Source organism: Anastrepha ludens, chromosome 2 (assembly GCF_028408465.1).
Source record: "Anastrepha ludens isolate Willacy chromosome 2, idAnaLude1.1, whole genome shotgun sequence".
Lineage (NCBI taxonomy): Eukaryota > Metazoa > Arthropoda > Insecta > Diptera > Tephritidae > Anastrepha > Anastrepha ludens.
This window is the reverse complement of record NC_071498.1, coordinates 76720701-76747418: the sequence shown is the minus strand read 5'-3', so window position 1 is coordinate 76747418 and position 26718 is coordinate 76720701. Positions and strand designations below refer to the sequence as shown.

At 36.0% G+C, this 26718-nt stretch overlaps 3 protein-coding genes across 4 annotated transcripts in view; 2 read left to right on the top strand and 1 right to left on the bottom strand.

The window, feature by feature from the left end:
- The first annotated feature begins 5014 nt into the window (after positions 1 to 5014).
- The window catches only part of LOC128871912 (uncharacterized), a 36840-nt gene continuing 15136 nt past the window's right edge, over positions 5015 to 26718 (top strand). Inside the window, exons 1-9 of one of the 2 annotated variants that reach the window (XM_054114083.1) lie at positions 5015 to 5199; positions 5264 to 5390; positions 5444 to 5554; positions 5610 to 5769; positions 12365 to 12403; positions 12464 to 12617; positions 12682 to 13032; positions 21408 to 22277; positions 22341 to 22527. In XM_054114083.1, the coding sequence (XP_053970058.1) occupies positions 5096 to 5199; positions 5264 to 5390; positions 5444 to 5554; positions 5610 to 5769; positions 12365 to 12403; positions 12464 to 12617; positions 12682 to 13032; positions 21408 to 22277; positions 22341 to 22527 (2103 nt within the window). In that variant the 5' untranslated portion in view covers positions 5015 to 5095. The remainder of the gene's footprint in view (positions 5200 to 5263; positions 5391 to 5443; positions 5555 to 5609; positions 5770 to 12364; positions 12404 to 12463; positions 12618 to 12681; positions 13033 to 21407; positions 22278 to 22340; positions 22528 to 26718) is intronic. The other variant, XM_054114084.1, reaches the window with a different exon arrangement.
- On the top strand, positions 16265 to 17031 carry LOC128871918 (putative nuclease HARBI1). Its single transcript, XM_054114092.1, has 2 exons — positions 16265 to 16484; positions 16551 to 17031. Exons 1-2 carry the CDS (start codon positions 16448 to 16450, stop codon positions 16925 to 16927), a joined length of 414 nt encoding a protein of 137 aa, XP_053970067.1. The 5' UTR covers positions 16265 to 16447; the 3' UTR covers positions 16928 to 17031.
- LOC128871919 (uncharacterized) lies at positions 17801 to 18352 on the bottom strand. Its single transcript, XM_054114094.1, has 2 exons — positions 18115 to 18352; positions 17801 to 18030 (listed from the first exon to the last, which is right to left on the bottom strand). The coding sequence occupies exons 1-2, from the start codon at positions 18252 to 18254 to the stop codon at positions 17841 to 17843; spliced, it is 330 nt and encodes a 109-aa protein (XP_053970069.1). The 5' UTR covers positions 18255 to 18352; the 3' UTR covers positions 17801 to 17840.

Here is a 26718-nt window from a genome sequence, read left to right as displayed (position 1 = left end):
AAAATTTTTAATTTTTAATTTAATAATAATACGTTTGCGACAAAAAGAATGGTCAAGTACCTAGGAGTGCGATTAGACACAAGGCCATGCTGCCACAGGAGCTGCCAAAGTAAGCGGCATGTTAAGTAAGCACATGGCAGACCTTGGAGGTCCAACGCAGAACAAGCGAAAACATTTAATGGACACGACGAACTCGATTCTCTTATACGGATGTGGTGCGACGGAGGGTGCAATGCCGGCGGAAAACTCAGCAATCTGTGCAACGCACCTGCGCTCTCAGAGTGGCTTCGTCATACAGAACAGTATCTGAAGCAGCGGTGTTAGTTTTCAGTGGAACCATCCCTATAGATATTCTAGCACAAGAGCGCAAACGGAGATGGGAGGCAAAAAACACAGGAATCCCAGTACCACGCTTCTCCGATATTAAAGTCCAAACGCTCACACTTTAGCAGGCAGCGAGACTAATACCCGATCTTAAAAAGTGGGTAGAAAGAAAGTACACAGTTTTTGTCGGGACATGAGTCCTTTCGCAAGTATCTGTAGCGAATGGGAAAACTGAGCCAACCAAACTGCGTTTATAGAGATACTGAGTACGATGATGCGGAGCAAACCTTCTTTAAATGCGAGAGGTGGATCGTAGAGAGAACAGGTCTGCAACGAGCTATTGGTGTATTTACACCTGAAGAAATTATCGAGAAAATGCTGATAGACAAAGAAAAATGGAATGCCGTCGTAAATTTTGTGGAGGATATTATCCGAAAAAAGAAGCGCGATATGGAGGTTTCTCAAAACATGTGACCCTGGACGCAGGGTGAGTAAGTAAGTGTCCTTCTTAGGACGCCGTCTTGACCCTCTATCTTGAATCACCACACACTTAGTAGCGACGGTTACTATATGGTGCGAAGGCATTTTTAACCCAACCTTACCGCAAAAAAAAAACAAAAAATCGTAGTCCCGCAGAAGAAATGCGCTGAAGGGCTTCTTTTAAATTTCTCAGATGGTCGCTGCATCTTTTACCCATAATGGTGATGTTATTCAGATAAACTAAACACGTTTTCCTCCAGCACATGCTCCATTAGACGCTCAAAAATTACCGGCGCATAATTCGAATGACATCACAGAGAGAAAAGTAATAAAAAAAAAAACACGGAAACCACCACGACCCATCTTCTATGCTAAAGACTGTCTGCGCACGATCGTAACCCTCAGTTTCCACCTGCCAGTAACCACTTGTGGAAAACCATTTCGCATCGGATAAAGAGTAATGGGCTGTCTGGTTTGTGACTTCATTTAGCTTATTTTAATCCACATAAAAATCTGCCGGCGAGCTTCACAGGCTTATTAATGGCTCAACTACGGGATTATTTCATACCAAATTCAATGTCTTGGATTATCTCATTTGCTTCCTCGCGATTTACTAATGGAACTCGGCGTTGAACTTGACGAATTGGCTTTACATCTCCTTGCGTGTCTATTTGATGTTTTATACGGAGTTTTTCCAACTTTTCAACAATCACCGTTGAATATGGAGCCGTGCTTCTTCAAAATTATCTTATACGTATTTCTTTTTTTCTATCCCTCTTACTTCATGCAACCAGCTCCTTATGAAGTCGGCAGGTTCTCTTCTTCCTTCCTAGAACTCTTCGATTCTCTGTTGAGGTCTGCCGCAGTTTACTATGGCTTCTGCTTCCCGAAATTTTCGAATCACAGCTCCTTTCTTTAGAAAACCTTGAAATCGCGCACCACCATTGCTGGAACCCGTGTATATTATCCCGTTTTTACCAGTGTTCTTTCCACGATTATATTTGCCGTCTCTTTAGCGGCTTCTACGACCCACACTTAACTTGTTCCACAGCGCCTTTCCACATTAACGAATATGACTCTTTTAGATTTTGGCGGTGACTTTTTTACCCAAATCCAAAGTTAAATCAAGAGAGCTGCTGTTTCCTGGTGCCAGTGCAAAAGACACTGTTTCAGCAAACGTTTCATCGTATCCACATCCGTATCCGTATATCCCTTATGAATGCCTGACACTTCATATTTTTTACGAAGCTTGCAGTTTGCTTCGCGTAGATCAAATGCGCTAAACACTCGATCTCTGTCGCATATTCTTGCTTATTAGTCCTCTAGCTTTGATTTGCTAGTTCCATCTGGAAAATTTGTTTCCTGCGGTCACTCCCGTAATGTGGATTTTCCGTTGCGCATTTATTTGTGACGACAGCTCCGCTGACATTTGTGAGATCTGCGATGAGATTTGTGACGATACTTGCGGCGACATTTGTAATATCTGTGATGATTTACACATATTTTAGGATCCTGTTTTATTGGACTTTATCCAACAACCCCACTACTGGAACCAATTGTAACGTTTTTCTCAACATAAAACGTCTCTTTATAATTCTCCTGAGTTCGAACACTTGACTTATGTATAAATAAAAGCAACACTCTAATGGCAACACAACTTGCTTGCATTATTGTGGGGGACTAAAACCCCCCCATATGCTTTTTATTTTATATTAACACTATTTATTTGTGATGTTTAATTCAAGACTGTTAAGAATAAAACTTATAACTTATAAAGGAACTCTAATTTTATATGTCTTGTCGTTTGCAAGAACGCTTCTCGAATCATCTCTTTCTTAGAACGAATAACGACGTTAAAATTAAATTGAATACTGAATAAAAATGAATAATGAATTCAGTGTGGCCACAAGCATAGGTATAGGTGTATTCCCGTACGACACTTTCAGCTGAGTTCCCACATTATGTAATCACTATACCACAATATGCTTACACGTTCACACGCTGAATCTATGACTGATTATTTTGTGTGCCTACACCGAAGGGTTTGTTTCGGGTTTAGTATAATGCGACATGGATAATTTTAGGCAAAGTATTATGACTTATTTAATGAAACTTGGTGGAGATGTTAGGGAGTGGCTTAGGAACAACCTTTATAACTCCCAATACTCCCGAAATAATAGTTTTGCAATTATTTGCCTTCAAAGTATCTCCGGGAACTTCACTATAGTTTGGCACATTATAATATATTTTTTCACTTCTTCATTTAAATTCATAAAATATACAGTCACACGCACATTTTCACTAATTTTTATAATTATATTCGAAATATTTTTATGGAAATTAAATGTGAATGCATTTATCAATATTATCACTTTCCAATTTTAAACCAGAATAACAATTCATTGTCATTGATAACAGTATTGTGTTGCCGCATGCCTGCAAATAAAATTAAAATGCATAAAAATGTGGGAGTACCTCTTTTCTGCACATACGCATATGACATTTTAATTTTTAGTTCAATGGTTTTAACGTGGAAAGGATGATTATTATTTTTTTTGAAGCGCGGTCGATAGAAAGGAGTTCTACACAAAAATACTGTGGATGGCGTAGTTTTTATTCCACTTTTCTTCTGCAACGCTTTTTTCTAAATTCTAAACTAAAGTAAAAAATATTGCAGATTTACAAGCATCCTCACAGTGAACGTCTCTGCATACGAACTTCGTTCTTATTTGAGGTGCCTGGCAATACCAACTTTTTGATAAATTATACAACTTTAACAATAAATTACTTAGAAACTATAAGCCTCCGGAAGGTACGGTTTTCAGTTTTAAGATGGAGATATACCTCTCCCACTTTATATCCAGTTTTTTCAAATCGTGTTGCACTACATCATACTAAATATTTCCTTTGCATATATATGTACATGTTCTTAACAACTATAATAATTTCTTTATACTCGTATTTACTGGTATTCATATTTTTGTTTTAGCACCTCATTTTGTAGTAGTTTGTAGTTGTTCAAGTATACGTTCACATATGCATTAATTACCAATAAATCCAGAAAATTAGTCTATCGGTTCACATAAGGCACATTACCAGCAAAATTGACAATCAGCTGTCAATACTGTCGTAAAAGGTTTAGTTTGATATGAAAATGAATAAGGAATTATATAGGTGGAATATTTGGGTGTTTTTTGTTTGTTTAATTGTTATTATTAACGATATGAAGAAAAGAAAAAGAGAAGGAATAGCTAATTTAATTGCGCAATTGGCTGCTAATAATAAACAGTTGGAGGAATCCGTAAACGACGTTTACTGAGGTTTCAAAAAATACGCATTCGGAATTCGATATTATATTTTATAATAAGCAATAAAGGCCAAAGCGTCTAATAATACGTTCACATTTGCATTAATCACCTATAAATCTACCAAATTAATCTACCCATTCACATATGGCAGATTACCTGCAAAATTTACAATGAGCTGTCAATACTGCTTTGAGAGGTTTTTCTTCATAGAAATTATTTTGGTGGAATATTTCGGTGTTTTTGGGTTCTTTAATTATTACAAACGATATGAAGAAAATACAAGAAGAAAGAATAGCTAATTTAATGGCGCAATTAGCTGCTAATAATAAACAGCTGGCGGAAATCCGTATCCGACGTTTACTGAGGTTGCAAAAAATTATGGCAGCAATACGCATACGAAATTCGATATTACATTTTATAATAAGTAATAAGAGGACAAAGCGTTTGTCGACACACGCTTTGTTCTGTAATTTGAATGCATAATTAATAACTAAAATTATATCTACAAATCTGTTTTCTTTGCCGGCGTCCATTTCATTCAGTTTTTGTTTTGATGTTTCTCTTCACATTCGTAATAATAATTATCGATAACACAGAAAACTCAGGGTTGTATGTCAAGAAGAATGGTTATTATCTAGGATTATTTTATAATCTCAGATTTTGGGGGAGAAATTTTGTATGGGAAATCTCGCTTTTTAATTACGGATTGGGAGTTAAGCTCAAAAAAGTAGATCATCATCTTATATGTGAATGTATTAATAGATTCGCCTTTGTTTAAGATGTGGTACCTCTATTTTAGGCGTAAAACAATTGATGGCACTAAAAATCGATTCAACCAAATTTTTTTTACTATCGATAGGGCCAACGATCGTTTGGTGGAAATATTTATTATCCCGTTATTTGAAAGTCCGTTAGATTCTATTTTGAAGTTATTTATATAAATTAGTTGGCCAGTTATCGAAATATTAATATAGTCACAAAAAATGCATCGCATACCACTTTTGCTACCTGCGCCTTCAGTATCCTGGAATCGCAGCGAACCAGACTATTTGTTGTTTGAAAATACAGTAAATGCTTGTAATATTGAGTAATTGCAAACTATTTTACGTTTTGTAAATAATTGCACTAATATTTGATGAAAAATATTTCAGAGAGAGTGATGAGTTTTTGTCTATCTTGGATCGTGAAGCAAATGAGTTCTTTGACCGCAATCATTCGTTAGCAGCGGATCAGGTTGCGTTTGCCAGTGATATGATTCATAGTGGTAATTTGTTAGGGGTAAGGATGATGAAATATAGTTATGATTCAGAAATGTAAATTTTTAATATCAGGCAATACGGATACTCAATAACATTATATTGCGTTTGCCAAAAGATTGTGATTCCCTTTCACAAGCCTTAAAAATTCGAGGCGACTTGAATCTTCAACGGTACCACTTACAGGTAAAGTTATAAGTTTTCGAGACTATAAGACTTTGTATGAAATCTTCCGTTGCAGAGTGCTGTAGATGACTATACAATGTTTCTATATTTGAATACACGGGACGATAGTTATGAAGAGTTGTATGAATTGCATGGAAATCTTACTGTATGTTATTATTTGATGAGGCAATTTGATAGAGCAAGGATACATTTGCGTCATTTTAAGAAATATAAAGGTTAGTACTATAGTTGAATTTTGTTGTAGCATAATAAATCATTATGTGTACACATTTTGGAAATGCTGGTGAAAGAGCAGTATTTGTTTCGGTTCAATCCGAAAACGTAGACTAGACTGTTGTTGTTGCTGATGTTGTTGTAGCAGTACCTTTGCCCTGTCAGTGTAGCATAAGCACCGGCCGTCTTCGTCTAGCTCATCTAACGGTAGACCCAGGGAACTAGCTGTTTCGACGGGTTGGGTCCAGAGGGAGAGGGGTGTTAGATGAGTGAGTTTAATAGGGCATGTGAAAAGATGGTTAGTGTCAAAAGGGGTGCCTTCACATGCTGGACATATGTTTAGTATGTCGGGGTCGATTCTGGATAAGTAGGAGTTTAACCTGCTGCAATATCCAGAACGTAATTTTGCCAAGGTTACGCTGGACTCTCGGGTAAGTTGGAGCTCTTCATCTGCTATAGGTGGTGGTTGGACTCCGATTACGGCATTCACAGGACGGGAGCTTAAGAAGGTGATGACGGTCTCCCGGTGAATGTCGTTTATTGACTGTCTAAATACTGTCGGGTCATGTTCTTCGATTTCGATGTAACTCAAATATGTTGCTTCCTGGTAAAAATGAGATACGTATTTTTTTGTTCGCCCGAAAAATTTTTTTTTTCAAGATTTATTGGCAATTTTGTTTTTCGGCTCAAAATCGATTTTTTTTAATTATATAAGAAATTTTTTTTTTAATGCTCATAACTTAATCAAAAATGAACCGATTTTAATGATTCTAGGTTCAAAATGATCGTCATTACTTCCACGAGCGACTTCATGTAGAAACAATTTTGCAAAAAACAAAAAGTGCGGAACAGGTTTTTTACTCAAAAGCAACTCATTTTAGCTACTGGGCATTCAGCTCAATTGAAGCTTGAGGTGTTCTCTTGATTTGGAAAAAGTTAAAAAAAAAAATACGCTTTTTGAAATATTGAATTTCGAAAAATTTCGAATTTTTTTTTTTTTGCAAAGGAAAAAATGAAACAAAATAGCCACGACAGTCGGTTCTACGTTACCGAAACGACCCGGATTTTTATCCGGCCAAGGACTTTCACTCCAGCAGCATTCCCCGTATGTATAGTAAGTATAGGGAATGTTTATGCTGCTACAACAACAACAACAACCCGAATAGCCGGCTGAATTGAAATGGAAAGCATCAGGTATTATTATTACTTTTTATGCACTTTTGTGCTTACATACTTATTTATTTTTTAAAAGGAAATTTTTTAAATGTGTTAAATTTTTGTGAATTCTGTATAAAGAACTAAAATTTTCATTACTACCACCATGTAGTGGGATGTTGACAGTAGGGGCAAGGGCCCATAATTCTAGCTACAATTTCTTAAGGTCGCTAGAGAACCCCAGGAAAAGAGTTATCCTTTCCGTTAACCCAGTATATTAGAACACAATTCTTTCTCTTAGTATTAGGGATTGATATTTCCATTTAATGGTGCACAAAATATTGTATATAGCATATAAAAATTGTTCCCTTTTGGTTGACTGGGTTTTTCCTTTTTACGTTTTATTCTTTTCTCATTATCGTTCAAACGTTTAGAAGAGCATTTGTAATAACAGAAGCTTAATAAATTGCAAAATATTATTTGGTAATAAAAAATAGTTAAAAAAATACTAAAAAACACGCTTTTTTGCTAATCGAACTAAAAAGTAGAAAATAAAAAATAGTTTAAAAAAAAACTAAAAAACACGCTTTTATTGCCAATCGAACTAAAAAGTATAAAATAAATTTTAATGACAAAGAGACCTATAATGAAGTAATAGCAAATCGAACGATCAGTCATAGTCAACTACCTCAGAACAGAATTATAACAAAAATTAAGATACAAATAGAATAATTCAATTTAGAGTTAGAAGCGTGGGATGCATTTTGCTTCACGTTCATAACCTTCTGTACATAAGTAGTTGCCAATAGAATGATTGTAATATTTACTATATCAAGCATCCCACGCTTTTAACTCTAATTTGAGTTACTCTATTTGTATCTTAATTTTTGTTATAATTCTGTTCTGAGGTAGTTGACTATGACTGATCGTTCGATTTGCTATTACTTCATTATAGGTCTCTTTGTCATTAAAATTTATTTTATACTTTTTAGTTCGATTGGCAATAAAAGCGTGTTTTTAGTTTTTTTTAAACTATTTTTTATTTTCTACTTTTTAGTTCGATTAGCAAAAACAGCGTGTGTTTTAGTTTTTTTTTTAAGTATTTTTTATTATGAATGAAAATTATAGTTATCATTGCAGTCAGTGAATTAATGATTCGATATATTCGTGTTATATTTAATTCCTTTCTTATCGACTGTGAGTCTAAAGCTATGCAGTTATCGGCCGTGATAAAGAAGTAATCGGGATAAAGAACTTATTTCGTGGAGGGAGCCTGAGAAACGGCTACCCCACTCCATTGGCCAGTTTTTTTTCGATTTTTGTGGTGTGGTGCACTATGAACTCCTTCCACCTGGCCAAACTGTTAATAAGGAATATTATTTGAGCGTTATGCGTCGTTTACGTGAAGCAATTCGTCTAAAAAGACCAGAATTATGGCCCAAAAACTCTTGGTTTCTGCATCACGATAATGCATCGTCTCACACTGCACTCGTTCTTCGTAACCATTTCGCCAAAAATTCCACGCATATTGTTCCGCAACCACCGTATTCGCCTGATTTGGCTCCGTGTGACTTCTGGCTATTCCCAAAACTTAAGAGACCACTCCGGGGAACGCGTTTCGAGTCGATTGAGGAGATAAAAGCTGAATCGAAGAAGGTGCTGATGGCTATACCGGAAATGGACTATTTGGCATGTTTCGGGGATTGGAAAAATCGTTGGCATAAGTGTATTTCATCGAGAGGGGATTGTTTTGAAGGGGAAATTGATTTACAAGAATAAATAAAGATTTTTCATTTTACAACCAAATTCACCTTACTTTTTGCCCACAGGTAAAAAAAGAAAATATTAATCCTGGCAATTCTAATAAGGATAATGGAAAACTTTTATCAAATTATTGCATTGTCATCGGTCCTTGATAGGTGTGCAAAATTCCAAGTCGATCAGATTTTTAGAAGCCAGTGAAAAATAAGCTCAAAGATTCCGTTACATACATACATACATACATACAACCTGACCTAATAAAAGTGTGTTAAAAAAGGTTTAAATCAAATGTTCAACCAATAAAGAGTAATTACAAGTGAATATTGCGTGTTTGTTCTTATTATTATTATTAAATTTTTATTTATTTATTATTAAAGTCAAACATACAACCATTTAACATTAAATATTCGTATTAAGTCTTAATAGTAATTTAGACTGTATTTGTTTGTAAACATTTTTAAATTAAATCCACGTACATTATAAGCAAACGTTTCATGGTAGTAATCAACTCAAAAAATTTCGTACGGAAAATATTACAAATATTGTAGAGGATGAAGTGACTTCAGTATGTAATCACAAGTATAGTATATAATAATGCGAATTTATTACTTTATGTCAACACAACCGTCTCTTTATAATTTTTTTCTTATTTTATTATTATTATTATTATTATTAAAGCCAAACATACAACCATAGGTTATTTTGATTATAATGATTGACCTTAAGAATAGTTTACATAAAAGGATTAACAATAAAATTAAAATTACAGATAGTAGTAAAGAAGTATAAGTGGGAGAAAAGTATTAAAAAAGGAAAGTAAGGTAAAAATAATAGTAGTAGGAGTAGGGATTAATTGGCAGAAATTTAAATAATGTGGAACCATTTGGGTACATTCAGCAATTTTCGGCAAGGTAGCGAAGCAATTTATTTTTGAAATACGAGCTTTCTTTTATACGTTTCATTTTGTAAGGTAAGGTATTCCAAAGACGGACAGAGAACACAAAGTATTTACGTTCAGCCACCAAACAACTGTATTTTATCGGGACTAAGTTTAACGAACGGCAGGACTTTGAAAACATAAGTCGATCTTTAAGATATCTGGGTTCCTGAGTGTTTATGATCTTCTGGAGTAAAACTAAACATTTAAACCTAAGCAAGTCGGATACGGAAGCAATTTTTTTTCGCAAAAACAGAAGTATGGTCATAACGTTTTTTACAGTACACGTATCTTGCAATGTTGTTATACAAAACATTAAGCTTACTACGACACACACAAGGAGTATATAACTCACAACCATACAGTAACGTTGGTAACAAATACGTTTTAGCTAGTAGCAGTCGAATGTTTACTGGTGTAAAATGTTGAGTTGCCCATAAATTTCGGAGCATACCATAAACTTTGCCTATGACAGTAAAGATGTGACCCCTAAATTTTTAACATTGTCCACATATTTAATCACAGAGTCATTTAGTTTGACTTATGTATAGCCATCGAGCTTGATATATTTTTTGTATATAACGATACATTGGGACTTATCAGGATTAAGAATTAATTCGTTGTCAGAAGCCCACTTGCTTGTGAGGCTCAAGTCAGAATTCATATTACTTATGCAAATACCAATACAGCTAATGGGACAACTAACATATAATTGAACGTCATCAGCATATACATGGACATCACTATATTTAATCACACTGAACGAATCGTTAATGTACAAGACAAATGAAAGAGGGCCAAGGATAGAGCCTTGAGGTACACCTCTGCTTACAGGTAGAAAGCAGGTTACTGATATGGTATTATCACCACATACTGCTTGTAATCGGTCAATAAGATACAGGGTTTGATTGAAAAGTAATGAGCCTTCCCGCGCGGAGCGTCTGCCAAGCGATCAACCGAATCGGCTTGTGGGGGAAAATGATCGTTGGTCCTTCCCCTTCTACTAGAAACCGGTCCCAGTTCTCTGGCAACAGCGGTGCAGTCAACATCGCTCCGCACGTGAAAGCTGTTTTAAAAGTTCATTTGCTATGTTTGCCACTTTGTTCGTTGAAGCTTGCAGTTATTTCGCGAATTTTATGCATTTCACGTACACCTCGCTCGCATACTTTTTCCGCTTATTGCATTCCACTTATTCTTTCACTTAACTTTTACTCGATAACCTCCAGTAAACTTTTGCTTCCTTTTCATGAGTTTTAAGTGCACTTTCGAATTCAAACTTGTAATCAAGGAATCGTGAACCGTTCTTCTCGACTACACTCTGAACTTCCTTAATTGCAAGGTCAACGTTGCTAATGTAAACCACACATTCATCACACATGTAGTGAAGTTTGGGAAATTCATCTAGTTTTCCTAATGTATATTGATCTATTCCCAAGCATTTCGATTGGGAATGATACGTTTTGCACACCCGCACACCTTCTTCCCGTCTCTCCGCGGATTTGCAGTTTGCACCTTTTGCAATCCATGGATTGCGTATATTGTTATGAGACAGTTAATATTTAAAACTTTCTTTTGCACTTTTTTATTTTAACTCTTTCTTATGGAAAATATGTTTTACGCGGGAGAGAAAGAGGCAGAAAACTTCAAAAATCCACTTCACCACTGATATAGAGTCTCTGTCTGAATACGAACATCAATTGTGTCCAGATTTGAATTTTTGAAAACACTTTTTTGCAGAGCGGTCAGAAACACGTCCGTTACGCTTGACATACAAAATATTTATCAAACTAAATGATTCCTAACATTTTTTTGGACAGTTATATTGGATATATAATTTGTGTGTGAAATATTTTTTCTTTCCTCCTAAAACTACAGTACCAGTTAGAGGTAGACGAATTATCATATGTCTTACAGAAAATAAGGACAAATTACAGAGACAAAAGCTTAATGTTGAAAATCCTTTCTTTTCAATGATATTATAACCCCGTGCTTCATGATGAATCAAAAACTAAGATTTTGTCAGATCAAATACAAAATTTGACTAAAAGATTCAGAAGTCGTTCCAGTTTTTCGGACAATCTACTAATAACTGAACTTTCTTAATGTTCAATTAGGCCCTGGTACTTAAATGCGTACAGATTAACCCTAGCTTGTAAGATGTATAGCGGAGGTTTTTCATAGTAGTTTTTTCCTTCGAAAAAAAGATAAAATCGTTTAAAAAACCAAACCTGTGATAAATATACAAATATAATGATGTAGAATTAAGATTTATATCATATTCTGTAAATTGTGCGATAACATAAATATTGTAACGTTTTCTACTTAATAAACTCTTATCTTATCTTATAACCCCGTGCCAAACTCTCGTCAACATATAGTTTTATTTTCTGAAAAACCTGCTCTTCATGGCACCAGGTTCTTTCGTCATGATTTATAACAATTTATTTTTCTTAGCTTATAAAAGCAACCTAAACAAAAACTTACCACAGAATTTGAATCGGGTAAACTGAGTAACGTGAAAATAACGTGTAGCAGCATAAACATTTTCCATGCAATTAAGGGAAATGTTGCGGGAATGACTGTCCTTGGCCGAATATAAATCCGGGTCGTTCCGGTAACGTAAAACCGACTGCCGTGGGAATGTTGTCTTGACATAAAGTAATAAATTCGTGACCACCACTATATATATTATATTATATTATATATATGCATATATGTATATACCTTTCGTTTTTATTCAACAGATAAATTACCAAAGGAAACTTTGACGAAGACGAAAATAGGTAGGAAGAAAATATAATTCGTTAAGTTTATATCTTATATACCAGATGCTTTTTTGATAGAGAAAATAGGCAACCACATAGCTTATTTTGAACCTGATTTGCATGATTCTGAGAACTTTGGTCCTAAGTGTGGACATACTGTGCTGCAAGATGTACCATTTCAAGGATTTAATAAAAATGCAGACATAAAGCAAATGTCTTCGGCGTGTTATATGCAAGTTTAATTTTTTATTATAAAGTAATATATTAACATATTTATAAAATACTTAAAATTTCAGAAAAACTAATCAAAAGGAAAAGAAAGTGGAAGGAGTTTTCGTGAATACTGATTTACTGGAAGAAAGCGTCGTTTTGATTGAAAAACCAATAAGTGTAAATGTAAATGCCCCATTAGTTCAATGCGAACTATGTTTGCATAGAAGTGACAAAGTGTATACCTGCTTGGATTGCCGCTATAAAACTTATTGCTCCCTTCATTGCATTAAAAAAGACAGAGATATTCATCAGTACGAATGCTCTGCATATAAGAATCTGATATTATTTATATTAGATGCAAAAGATCTCTATCGTTTATTTATAAAAGTGTCGAGCCATCTACATGAGCATGTATTCTCTCGAAAAGTATTTCGGTAAGTAATATATTTACATGTAATTTTAATAAAATTAGTTATTTTATCGCAATATATAATTTGATCTATCTCAAAGACAAAAATATTCAAAATAGTAAACGAACAGAAAACCAGTAAAAACTTGCAAGTTTCCCGAACAGCTAATATAGTAGTTTGTGTACATTGAAAATAAAATTAATATAATAGTGTTAAAGAATTCAAAAGAGCCGAACATAACACATGGGCTGAAAAGTCCCGGGCCTAACACATAGATGGCACTGGTTTTATTGTGTTCATCTCTTTTTCAGTTAGTACTAGCCTTAAAGAGACAGCTGTTAAAATCTCTAATATTTTATTCATTAGTTCGTGAGTTATTGTGCAAAGAGTGACGCTACTTTCGTTATTTTCAAAAAACCGTGAAATGTGAAAAGTGTTATGAGGACTCCGCTTCGTCAGAACCCTCGCATTTCCACCGTATTCGCCAGATGTGGCTCCCAGCGACTACTCGCTGTTCGAAAACCTGAACAAATGCCGCTAGTAAGAGATTTTCCCCAATTAAGAGGTTGTCGCCGAAACTGAGACCTATTTTGAGGCAAATAATAAATCGTTCTGCAAGAGCAGCGCTGGAATGATTGCGTTGTTTTTGATGGAAATTACGTAGATGAATAAAGCTAATTTTGAAAACAAAACATGTTTTCTTTGTTAGGCCCGGGGCTTTTCAACCCATGTGTTAGATTTGCTTACGTTTTCCATATCTGAATTCTTTATATTTACTTTTTTCAAAGCTAAGTTAAAGATTCGGATTTGCTTGAATTGTAACCAGCTGTGTTCGTTTGGCAGTTTCTCCCGTTGGGAAATTTCAGATTCCCTTAAAATGAAATGTCCCTTTACACTCTCTTAATTTCCCCTACTTATTGGAGGGTTGCGTATGCATATTTCCTTTCGCGAAATTAATGTCACCTCATTATATTTATTTATTTATTAAGTCTATGGGTTATCAACTTTACAGACTGCAGAATACAATATAACTTAAAACGGTTGCTAATAATTCATAATATTAAAAAAAAAATTTAAGTAAGAAATTATTAAAAATAGGAATTCAAGAGATTTAAAAAGCTACCTTTGAGAGAGAATAATGAACCGGTACAGCATGGCATAGAGCATTAAATTCCCTAATGTTACGATAAATAGGAGCATTACTGGCATATTGTGTTCTCACATTACTACGATAACATTGAAGATAATTTCGAAAGATTGCTTAGGAATATTTAATCGGGATATTAGTCCGTTCCAACAACAACAACACTGTTAACGTCGTAATTAAAAGATATACGCAATACGGATATGCGTCTATCATCAAGATACAGGCTTAAGAACATTAGACGAGAAGAATACGACGGGTCTGTAAAATTTGTTATTGAAATAAAACCGTTCGTCAAACACTATGCCAGGGTATTTTATTCCAGAGAGATCTTTCTCACTGAGACACTTCAAGGTATTAACAAATATACCACCTTGATAAAACCGTTTCCAGAATATATTCAGAAAATTCTAAATATGTACAAGTTTATTCCTCAAACGTGATATTGTCGCGTTCAAAGAACGCTCCATGAAATGCAACGCTCTCGAAATATTTCTGAGACTCTATTTTCGGTATAATCATTAGTGCCGTCTCCGATTCCATTAGTTGCTTTTGGCTGTTAAGGGGTTATACGCAGTTATGAAGCAAATAAAAGACGGGTTGTCAAGGATTTATCCTGAAGAAACTTCAGAATATTTTAATTTGAAAATTTTTGGCGATTATAAAAGCATCCTTCAAGAACGTAACAAAATTTTTTATTTATGAAAATGTTGATTATAGAGCGCGCTGCAGGCGATTTCTGGAACCTCCTTTAAAAAAAGACGATTTACGGTGTACATCGTAACTCAGGATTGGATTATCTGAAATCAAAAAACCAAACAAATTTTGTTATTGTAATATATTAGATTATCTAGTAATTAATCGTTCGGCTAATCAAAATAGTGAATTTTCACAAAATGGCAGCTTTTAAAAGAAATGATTTCGATTTTTACGTTAAAATTTGGCCGTAAATTGATTATAAAATGGAAAATAAGTATCAGATTTACAAAAGGAACGATTAATTACTAGAAAATGTATCTTTAAAGATTGAGTTAAAACGGTTGACCGATCAAACAAGCCGTTTTCGAGATATCGTGTACACCGACTTGAAAAATGCCGTTTTGAAAAAAACACGTTTAAAGTTTCAATACCTACCTTAAAACGTGCCGAGGCATCTCTACATATTTAGGTATAACTCCGAAAGTATTGCTTAGATCTACTTCAAATTTCGTGCGTATACTTTTGAATATATGTACATTACAAAAATGCAATAAAAAAATCGATTTTTTTGAAAGTCATAACTGCGTATAACCCCTTAAAACGCACTAGTATTAGTTTCTTGACTCGTGGTTTTTTATACATGCCTATTATGATAAACGTCGGATGATATGCGGCGGGAGTTAACTCGATCCGCACTCGATTCACTTTTTCACAAAAATGGTATTATTGTTACCGACGGATGCACTGCATTACAATCCGTGAACTGTGTTATCAGCATAATCAGCTGTGCAAAAGACCAATAAATATTTGTTAAATAAAATGGATTCAATAGCTTTTTTTTTTGGATTTTAATGAAAGTACAAACAATGATGCAAGACGAACCCGGAAAAAAGTAAGGGATAATGCTGTTGACGTGTTCCAGTTGCCGGATGATGTGTAAGTTCACTTTTTAAGGACAATTGACGAAAATTTATGTGAACTCCTCTTGTAGATTTGTTAAGCAATTCCGTCTTAATAAGATAGCTTTCCAATATGTTCTTAACATATTAAAGAGGGAAATGCTTCCTGTTATTAAAACATGGTCGATATCGCCAGAGCTCAAACTAGAAGCTTGTCTAAGATTTTTTGCTGAAGGGGGTTATCAAAATGGTACTGGGCAGGATTTTAATATTGGCATGGCGCAGTCCACAGTGTCCATAGTACTGTCAGAAGTTTTAAATATTTTAGAGGCAACACTATGCCCCAGATGGATAAGTTTGGCAATGACCGAGACTGAAGAGCTTGAAGCCAAAAGATATTTTTTTGGAAAAACAAGAATTCCCGGCATAGTTATGTGCGTAGATGGCACCCACATAAAGATTTTGAAACCTGCTGGAGACAATTCGCACCTTTATTATAATAGGAAAGGATATTACAGTATTAATTCAATGATAGTAAGTTAATTTCTGAAATTTTAATTGACTAATAAAATGACTTTTCTATCTTAAGATATGTGACCATAAGCAGCGAATAAGGTATGTGAACAGTAGGTACGCAGGTGCAAGTCACGATTCCTTTATTTGGGAAAATAGTGAGGCTTCAAGACATTTCCAAACCATGTATGAAAATGGACACAGAAGCACTAGATTGTTGGGTACATATATGACAAAAACGAAACAGTTAACAATACATAAGTAATTTTGATTTAAATGTTCCCTAGGTGACTCTGGATACCCACTTTTACCCTGGCTTATAACGCCCTTCCGAAATGCCGGAGCGAATACACCCCAAAGCCGTTTCAATAAAAGCCATAGCTCGGGTCGCAATGTTGTTGAACGCACAATAGGTGTCTGGAAGAATTGGTGTCGATGCTTGCTCTCAGCTCGCCAACTTCATTATTCTCCGGAAAAAGTGGCTCAAATTGTTAATGTTGCGGCGGCACTTCACAACCTTCGGATCCATTATAATATTTCAGACGAATATTTAGAAGGGGTTTTTGAAAGTGAAGAGTATGAAAATGGCGAGCCTGTACAACATCAAAGGTATACCAATGAAGCAAACCAAATCCGGAATGAAATGCTACACAGATTTTTATAAAGAAACATTTTTTTGTTTTCATTTAACGTACATAAATATATGTATGTTTGTATATATTTCTTAAGAACAAAATAAAAACAGCCTTCTTGGCAAATGTTGCACATTAAAACTTAAACTTAAAATATAAAAGCCTTCTTGGCAAATGTTGCACTTTAAAACTTAATCTAAACAAAATTTCTAATTCACAGTCATTTTTTAAGTCACAATTGCTTGTTAACTTCTCCTAATTCAATGTTTAAAAGTTCTTGTTTCACCCTTAATTTTTCAATAGCATTTGTCTCCATAGCCATATTATGTCTTTTTGTCTCCTCAAGAAAAGCTTGGAGAATTTCATTGTTTTTCTTCTGGTGATCACCCAGACGGTCAACCGACCTAGTCAGATCTTTCAGTTCTTTTTTTACATTTTTAAAATGTAGTTCCTGTGCCCCAACACCTTCCGAAACTTTTGAATATAACCTCTCCTGCACACCGATTTGCTTGTCTAACAAGTCAAACTGCTCTGGTCTCTTTTTTTTCGGAGTTAATTTCGAATGTTTTGGTTATTTTCCACATCTTCATTTTCCAACAACTCTATGCAGATGGCGTCTCTCGAAGTATATGAATTTGTACGAGCTCTCTTCGATGTAGATGGAGTAATGTCTTCAACCACCTGCTCTGAATTTAGTGGAGTGGCATGCTCAATAATTCTCCTCTGAGGCACTCCAAACTCTTTTGAATTTTTAATGCCCCCAACACAGGCGTTTAGGCCCACTAGAGCAGCAACATCTTCTTCTAGCGACGATAAAGGTAGTTCCCTATTTTCGCCTCCACCAGTTGCTTGTAATTCCCTTTTATTGTGCGCCAACTTTTTCTTTACTGAACCTTTAATTAAAACGGAAATAAGTACTTATATTCTCAATGAACTTTTGAATTATCAACAAACCTTTTTCCATTCTGAAATACTCTTCGATGGAGGCCCTAATGAATTCAGTTCCTCACGCACACTCTCCCAAAATTGCTCTACCTCGTTAGGAGCACTTCTGGTAAAATTTTTTGCAATATCAGGATGCTCCTTCATACGAGATATTAAACCTTTAAATTGCTCTCTGGTGGTTGTGCGTTTCCTAAAAAATATTAATTTTGCCATTTGTATAAATTTTGCCAATATATATAATCCGAAAAAAACAAATAAAAATGTTTTTCCTTACATTTTATTGCTCTCCATCTTTATTATAATAATATCCGCAACACAATGACCTGCGGATGAGAAACGAGTAAATTTCTTTGAAACGCGTATTGAGTGCGTTGTTGGTAATGCCATTTTTTTTAATCGATCCGTAAACCACATTATCGATCCGCATACTGCTTTATCCGACGTTTATTATGATACCGAATACTGTCGGATCGAGTATAACTCCCTCCGCAACCATCCGTCGGATACCATAATAGGGGTGATAATAATTTAAATATTATTAATAATACAAAAATATTCTTTAAATATTATGTCAAAATATGGTGCACAAATCTTATAATCTATATATATAAAAATCAGCCGTTTTTCGTTATATAATATAAAAGTATATTACAATACAACAAATATATTGTTTATTCGCATTTGCCGATCTGTAAAAAATGTGTGTTGATTTATAAAAAAATATGTACTATTGTTATCGCACGTGGGGTAACTCAATTCAAAGGGCCCATCAGCTTACACTTAGGTTGCAAACACAGTGCACGCTGAGACGAAGATGAAGACGAAGCTGAAGACGAAAAACAGTACAGAACAAATCGTATGAATTCGCTCGCTCGTACGCATAGTGCGCGCTGTGACGAAGACGAAGATGAAGACGAAACGCAAGCAATCAGCTTCAAACGTTGCTGTACTGAATTTGAAGACGAATCGCTTGCTAGTTACTGTGGTTTTTGTTTGTTTGTTCTGTCTATGCTTTGGCACGTTAATTAAGTTAAGACAGTAGATAAACAAGTAATTAAATGAGAAGTAATAATCAATAAAAGGCATAAAACTAAATATATTTTAAATTATTTTTTACCTTAACGTCACAATTAGCCTTTCAGCACATATAATTGGCGTTTTATTAAAATTAGTCCAATTTTTAATAATGAGTGGCTCAATTTTAATTAGAATATAATCAAATGTGCTAATTGTCATTCTGGTATATTCCACAAATTTCTTTTCATCGTGGCGCAGCTCATCATACAAATGATGAAATTCACCAAATGCTTCTCTTCCCAAATTTATAGGGTGCACTTTTTTATATACTTTTATACGTTTTAATATAAAATATAAGCTTTGCTCAATCAGCAGGTCATCATCTGATGAGGAATCCATTGCGACTAACATAACCAAAGCGCAACCAATTCGTCTTGCACTGTGCAACCTATTCGCTTACTCGCAACGCAAGCAATTTCTCTTCAGCTTCGTCTTCATCTTCGTCTCAGCGTGCACTGTGTTTGCAACCTTAGAAGTCCTAGCGGCGAGCTTTGCTCAGGTAGACCAGCAATGAGGAATACTCGAATTGTATCTTTGGAGATTTCAGAAAGGGAGAACGAGGCTGGTAAATATGGTCTGCGCAGAGTTCATACAATCAAGAATCTAAAGTTGCAGCTGCAGTCTCTTCAAGTAGACAACATACGCGAGCGAGATTAAGGTGATCCCTATTTATCTTATCGTATGATTCATTAAAGCTGATCTCCTGATTGGTCTGGATCACGTTAAACTGTGTGTACCATTGGAGATTCCCCACAGTCGACACGATGGTCTGGTAGCAGCACGCTGTGACTGCTGATGCCCATTTGTTTGTGCACTAACGATGACAACCTCGATAAACGAATTTAGTTTGTTTGTTTGTTAACAGTAATAGTAGCCCCGCCAGTGTCGGGCATATCACCGGTCGTCTTCGTCTAGCTCATCTAGAGGTAGGCCCAGGAGACTTGCTGTTTCGACGGGATGGGTCCAGAGGGAGAGGGGTGTTAGATGAGTCGGTTTGCCTTCACATGCCGGACATATGTTTGGTATGTCGGGGTCGATTCTGGATAAGTAGGGGTTTAACCTGCTACAATATCCATAACGTAATTGTGCCAGTGTTATACGTGGCTCACGAGGAAGCTGGAGCTCTTCATCTGCTATAGGTGGTGGTTGGACTCCGATTACGGCATTCACAGGACGGGAGCTTAAGAAGGTGGTGACGGTCTCCCGGTGAATGTCTTTTATTGACTGTCTGAACACTGTCAGGTCCAGTAGATTACGGTCAGTTTTGTCCTGGATTTCGTCAGCGTAGTTTAAGAGATGTCTCTTGACGTGCCTGGGAGGCGGCTCAGACTCAAGCAGGTGTCTGCAGGGGTGAAACCTGCGGTAACATCCCAGTAGGAACTGCTTGCTGAGCAGTTTGTTATGCTCCATTACGGGAAGCATTTGTGCCTCGTTGTGTAGGTGTTGAACCGAGGACATCAGTAGGCAACCGGTCGCTGTCCGAATGGCAGTATTTTGGCATGTCTGTAGCTTTGTCCACTGCGTGTCACTAGTTCCAGGCGACCAGACAGGCGCTGCGTAGTTCAGAACTGGCCGACCAATTGCCTTAAATGTCGATAGCAACAGTTCTTTGTCTTTGCCCCAAGTGCTGCCGGCAAGCGATTTGAGGACCTTGTTGCGGTTTTGGACTTTAGTGGCAATTGCGGTTGTGTGCGCTGAGAAGGAGAGCAAACTGTCAAAGGTTACACCCAAAATTTGGGGTTGTTTATATCTTCAAGTATGCACTATCTTAATTATCTCATCCCGCATGAGGGTCTGTCCACGAAGGCAATGGAATCTCGGCCATTGGAGACATGTCCTTTTCAGCTCTCTCCATCCACATCCTTCACGCCCGAAAAAAAAGATCTTGCACAATCGACATGAGGGATAACGGAAGCTTTAAGGGAAACTGGAACCTAGACCTTTCTGGCTCCCAATTACGAAGAATCGGAGACTGAAAACACTGGCAAGGGAACTTATTACTCTGGTATATAAGATTTGTAAATTTATTGTTAGTTTCTTAAACAAGAAAGATTTAATAAATAAAGAAATTGAAAAAATAAGAAAATTAAAAATGCAAGTAATCGTATTCACAATTTTCATGACTACGATTACTGTAATTGGTAATCCCTAAATTCTTGGGATCACCACTAAAGTATTCGCAATCATTCATTTCAAGATTGCGATTATAGCAATTGTAAGCCAAAAAATGTTATGGATTACAATTACGGTAACTGCAATTCTAAATAATCAAAATATTATCCTAATCCTAAGAGTAACTCTGAATTCTCCTTGCCTTTTTCTTTTAATGTACTTTCATCGCAAACATGTATTATTAAGGTATTATAAAACCATTACTATTTCATTTTGTTCATAAAAGGAATATTATGACCCTTTAATGTGTCAACTATTTTGTAATAAACACCCGGATAAATTAAAATTATTGAACTTCTTTCTATATGTTTGAAACAGGAAATTATCATCTGTGGAAACTGTTTTGGGAAAAATTGAAAAGAGCGCTGTCAAAGAGGACTCTGAATTCGGTTCAATAGTTAATTTGTTGCGTGTCAAACCGAGTTATACAAAATTAAGTGAAATGCAGTATTCTACTCTAGTAGTAACGGCTTTCCGTTTAGCACTTTTTATTATTAGGAAAACGAACCTGGTCGATACTTTTTACAAGAAACTTCGTATAGTACCAACGCACAGAATGATACTGATTGGTGTCATATTGATGCGGCTTCATTGCCATTTACTTCTAAACACGTTCGATTTTGAATATCTTATTCCATTGTTAACGGATAAACCCAAATATGAGACAGTTTATGATCAAATTGCTGAATGGACAAGCCTATTAAATCCAGTACGAGAACCGAATCCAGAGGACATAAATGCATATTTCAATACAGCAGAAGCCGAAGTAGTTGACCTATCAATGCGATATTTGCAGCTCCAGTCAAGGGATCAAAACGAACTTTCTGTTGACTCGATTCCAGTTCTGGAACACACTCAGTTATGTAATTCGATCGAACGACCGGTTTCTGTCTTTAAAGATAAATTAGCAGAACTCTACTTTAACACGGATAAATTCAAGTTTTTAATCTATGGCGGGATGGCTGCTGTTCCAAATTCTGGCCGTTCAATTTGCGAATCCATAGCAAAAATGCCCATTACGGAACGGAGTAAATTGGTACAAAAGTTTGTTCATAATTTTCACGCACATTTCATGGACTACTTTTTACAAACGAGTATAACCTGTAATCAGATACATCAAGTACTATCATTGCCGTGCCCCACTTTGCGTAAATTCAAGCATTCATGCGCTCCAAATGTTGATATTGTGTAAGATAACGTACTACTATTTTTCCTTTTCCATTTTTTTATTGTATTTTAATTTAACTGTAGTATTCTGGATAATGGAATGGTTATGGGAAGGACTATGCGATATATAAAAAAAGACGAAGAGCTCTTTGTCTCTTACAAAGCACATTATATGCGACACACCCGAGAAGAAAGACACATATTTTTGAAGCAAATTAATATCGACTGTCAATGTGAAGTTTGCCAAAATGTTGTAGAAACCGAACCCACTGTGAGTTTTTTAATTATACTCTAGATGAATATTTTTGACTCAATTTGATAATTTTAACTTAATATTTACTAATAATAAAAGAGAAACTATTAATTAAGTTAAATATTTATTACAACAAGACTAAAATTATATCATCAGATTATCTCAATAAAAATTAGGCATTACACGTTTCATTCCAAAACAGATATGTCCTAAAATCAAAAGCGAAATATTGACCCGTTTTCCTCCCGATGTCTTTAGTGAGCCATATCTCGGTTCGTATCTCTTTTTTAAAACAAATTATTAATATTTAGTGGCAAACACTTTAAATCACTTTAAATCATCTGGCAAGAAGTAAGAAAACTTAATTTCTTTCGAGCACTGGTTTTAGCAATGCAGGATTCGTATGTGGCGTTATAGAGGAAAGTATATATTAAAGTTGAATTAAGTAGTAAATCTAAGGCTGTACTTCTTATATCCGAATAACTCTTTACTTTTTTAGTTTGCTTTTCCATTGCTAATAATTCGTTATTTCTTATAATACCTTCATATATAAGTAGATGATCTACTTTTTCGTGCTTAACTCCCAATTCGTAATTAAAAAGCGAGATTTTCCATACAAAATTTCTCTACCAAAATCTGAGATTATAAAATAATCCTAGATAATAACCATACTTTTAGAAACAAAAAAAAATTTAGAGCAGTAACAAAAGAATAGGAACGTTTTCAGTGGCATATAAATAAACCGCTACATTTTATGGGAGTGCTGTTGAAATAATTCCCTATATGCTCGTATTATAATTTTCGATCCACCTTCTTTCTAAAGTATGTTACTTGCCAAAGATCTTTTGTTTGATTATCCCGAAAACATAGTCAATGGGATATAAAGCAGGTGATTTAATTCCATTCTCCTTTAAAGCCACTCATTCTGCTATCCATGAGGCCGAAAACATTTGGAAATGTACTGTTATCTAAATCAGTTTGTGTTTCTTTCAACAATTGCATCGTATTAAAAAAAGGTTTCGTGTCACTTTTCTAAAATTAAACTGAAATGATTTACAAGGGGGGTTTAATAAGTACCCGTGTTAAAAAATGAAGACACAATTTTTTTTTTTTCAAAATTGTCCCCTTTTAGAAAGATACACTTTTCCCAACGCTCCGGCCAGTTTTTTTAACCCATCTAAGAAATAGGATTTATCACACTCTCCAAAGCACGTCTCTGTCTCAGCTTCCTGTTTGACTTCCTCATTTGAACTACATTTTTTCCGCGAACCATTTCTTCATGTTAGGGAACAAGAAAAAGTCGCAGGGAGCCAGATCGGGTGAATACGGTGGGTGCGGTAGTAATTCATAACGCAATTCGTGCAATTCGGGGGAGACAACTCCGGATAAATGTGCTGTTTCATTATTATGGTGAAACAGCTTCTTCTTTTTCGCCAAATGCGGCCGTGTCTCCTTGAATTTTTTTGCGAAAACGGTCGTAATGTAGTATTGTCCAGTGATCGTTCTTTCTTTTTATAAAAAATCCATGAGGATGACGCCGTTCGCATCCCAAAAAATCTTCGCCAAGACCTTTCCGGCCGATGGGACTGTCTTTGCCTTCTTTGGAGCAGAGTCACCAGGAAAAAGCCATTGTTTTGATGGTTACTTAGGTTAGGTTGACCTGGCTGGCTCAAAGCCATCATATAGACCTATTTGTCCTTTGTGGTACCAGATGGAGCTTGACCCTTACGTTTCCTTGTAGTAGGCTTCTTGTATAATTCTGCGTCTTTTGCGTGTCTAAGTAAGCTCTAAAGCTCTAACTACTAGAGACATTCTAACCTCTCATATTGTAGAGATCCTAAACATTTCATTCGGGTTCTAGCTAATGCAGGGCAAGCACATAGAAGGTATTCAAGAGTTTCCCTCTCTTCTAGTTCATTGCAAAATCTGCAGCTATAATTGTTTGCAATTCCAATCTTGTGTGCCGCTAACAAATTGTGGCCTGTCAGTATATCTACGATAGTTCTGCTTTTCTTTCTGTGTACACATGATTTTCGCGGTTTTACAAGGGGCTAGATTATTCCACCTCTTGTCTATCCGTGTTTTCATGTCCGCAGCGATGTCATTGTGTACCGTATTTAAAGGTTTCAGCATGTTGTTTTCTTATTCGAATTGTATGTAAACAGCGCTTTTGGCAATCTCACCTACAATTCCGTTTTCTGCAATACCCTCATGTCCGGGTACCCAATAGATGTGTAACCGTCTGTCTGCGGCTAGTCTCTCTATGGCTTCCCTGGTCTTAAGAACGTTTTTAGATGAAATTTCATATAAGTTTATTGCCTTTATTTCCGCTTAACTGTCAACGTATATATTTATGTTGGAGTTGCTCGATGTCCTTCCTAGTGCTATTTCTGCAGCATTTCCTACCGCAAAGACTTCTGCTTGAAAAATACCGCAATGGTCAGGGAGCTTAATTGGCCGCCTGATGTCCAGCTCTGCGCAAAAAATCCCTTCACCTACTCCGTGCATCATTTTCGAGCCGTCAGTGAATATGTTAAGCGTATTGGGACTAGGTTTCATACCCCTTTTCTTCTATTGTTGTCCGGAATCTCTTCACCCAATTGTATTTCGGAATCGTATAGTCCGAATTGGTCCGATAACTCATACGTATTGAGCTATGTCCGAATATTTTACAGGTAAATTCACCCGTTGCGTTAAGTCTTGCGGCAGATCTAGCTGATAGACCTTCGTCGCAATGTCAATCGGTGGTAGGTTGAGTATTCTTTCAAGTGCTGCCGTAGGAGTAGTTTTAATTGCCCCTGTCGTGCAAAGTGCACCAAGACGTTGAATACTTTTCATAGGTGTCTTGTGTGTCGTTTTTCTCATTGCAGTCCACCAGACAGACTAGAGCATATTGGCTTTACTACAGCTGAGTAGCACCAATACATTATTGAAGGATATAGTCCATGATAGTTTGCTATCCAAAATTACTCGAAGGTACTTTGCATAGTCTTTAAGAGTCAGTTCTACGCCGTTTAGCTTCGGAGGGTGCAAATTTGGATTCTTGTACCTTCTACATAGTAAAAAGTATCATATCCGAGTTGCCCTGGATTGTTACTTAGTTTCTGGTGTGTAATGATGAATCCAGGATTCATCAACGGTGACAACTGGATGCAAAAATTTCTTCGGATCTCGCTTAAATTGATCCAAACATTGCTACAAAGTTAACAGCCGTATACGCTTGTTGTCCACCGTGAACAGTCGCGGCACCCATCGGGCCGACAATTTTTTCATCACCAACTTATTATGTAAAATAATAATTGCCGTTCCGATCGCCACACCTATGGCCTCTGTTACTTCGGGCACTTCGTCGATGAGCGAGAATCATGTCAATGACTTTTTGAATGATTTCCTCGGTAACCACTTCTGCCGGGCGTCCTGGTCGCTCCTCATCAAAAACGGATGTCCGTCCACGTTTAAATTCGTTGAACCAATATCTAACTGTGGTTATATATGATGAAACGTCCCAATAGCAGCATCCTACTTTGCTTTTAGCGAATTACCGAACGATACTGCTCTTTTTCCATCTTTGCGAAAATCACGAAACACGCCAAATCCAAACTCACCAATCAATCAGTCTGGAATTTGTTTTGCCCTTGTTTGATAGATGGCAGCCCACGATGCTAACACCAATTTCCCTCAGGAACGCGCTCTGTCGTCAAGCACGGGTACTTATTGAATAATTATAATAATACATACTTGTGTTGATATTACATTGTGTGGATTTTTTTTTCGTATATCACCACCACAATCTCAGTTTTCTTGTAAACACATCGCCTGTTTTGTCAGCCCATCAGCTGATTCTGTCAAATTCGTTCAGAGCCCAATAACACTCTGTTAAAGAGCACACCTCTAAAAACCTTTTCACTATGGATGACCTTGCGCAATTTGAGTGTTGTCGGGCGCCATCCGACGTTTCCACTTTAAATTTTAAAATATTTTTTCATAAGTACACTCAACGTTTTTATATGTGTAATTTTGCGCCAGAAATAACCGATGATATGCACCAAATGATTCAACAAGGTCGTCATATCATAACCGTGAATTGAGGCATCCTTGAGCATCAGTATTAAGAGAATCAATAATGATTATAATCATGATCGCCTCGTGGTAAAAGAAGTGTGACCCCACACAGTTTAAAAAACGCCCAAAAATAGACTCGTGCCGTGC

What these genes read in the sequence shown, in the direction of transcription:
- LOC128871918 (XM_054114092.1), top strand. Translation starts at nt 16,448, where the DNA reads ATGTATGAAAATGGACACAGAAGCACTAGATTGTTGG. An exon ending in CAGAAGCACTAGATTGTTGG is followed by an intron (nt 16,485 to 16,550) that starts GTACATATATGA and finishes AATGTTCCCTAG; the next exon opens with GTGACTCTGGATACCCACTT.
- LOC128871919 (XM_054114094.1), bottom strand. Translation starts at nt 18,254, where the DNA reads ATGTGGTTTACGGATCGATTAAAAAAAATGGCATTACCAACAACGCAC. An exon ending in AAGATGGAGAGCAATAAAAT is followed by an intron (nt 18,031 to 18,114) that starts GTAAGGAAAAAC and finishes AATATTTTTTAG; the next exon opens with GAAACGCACAACCACCAGAG.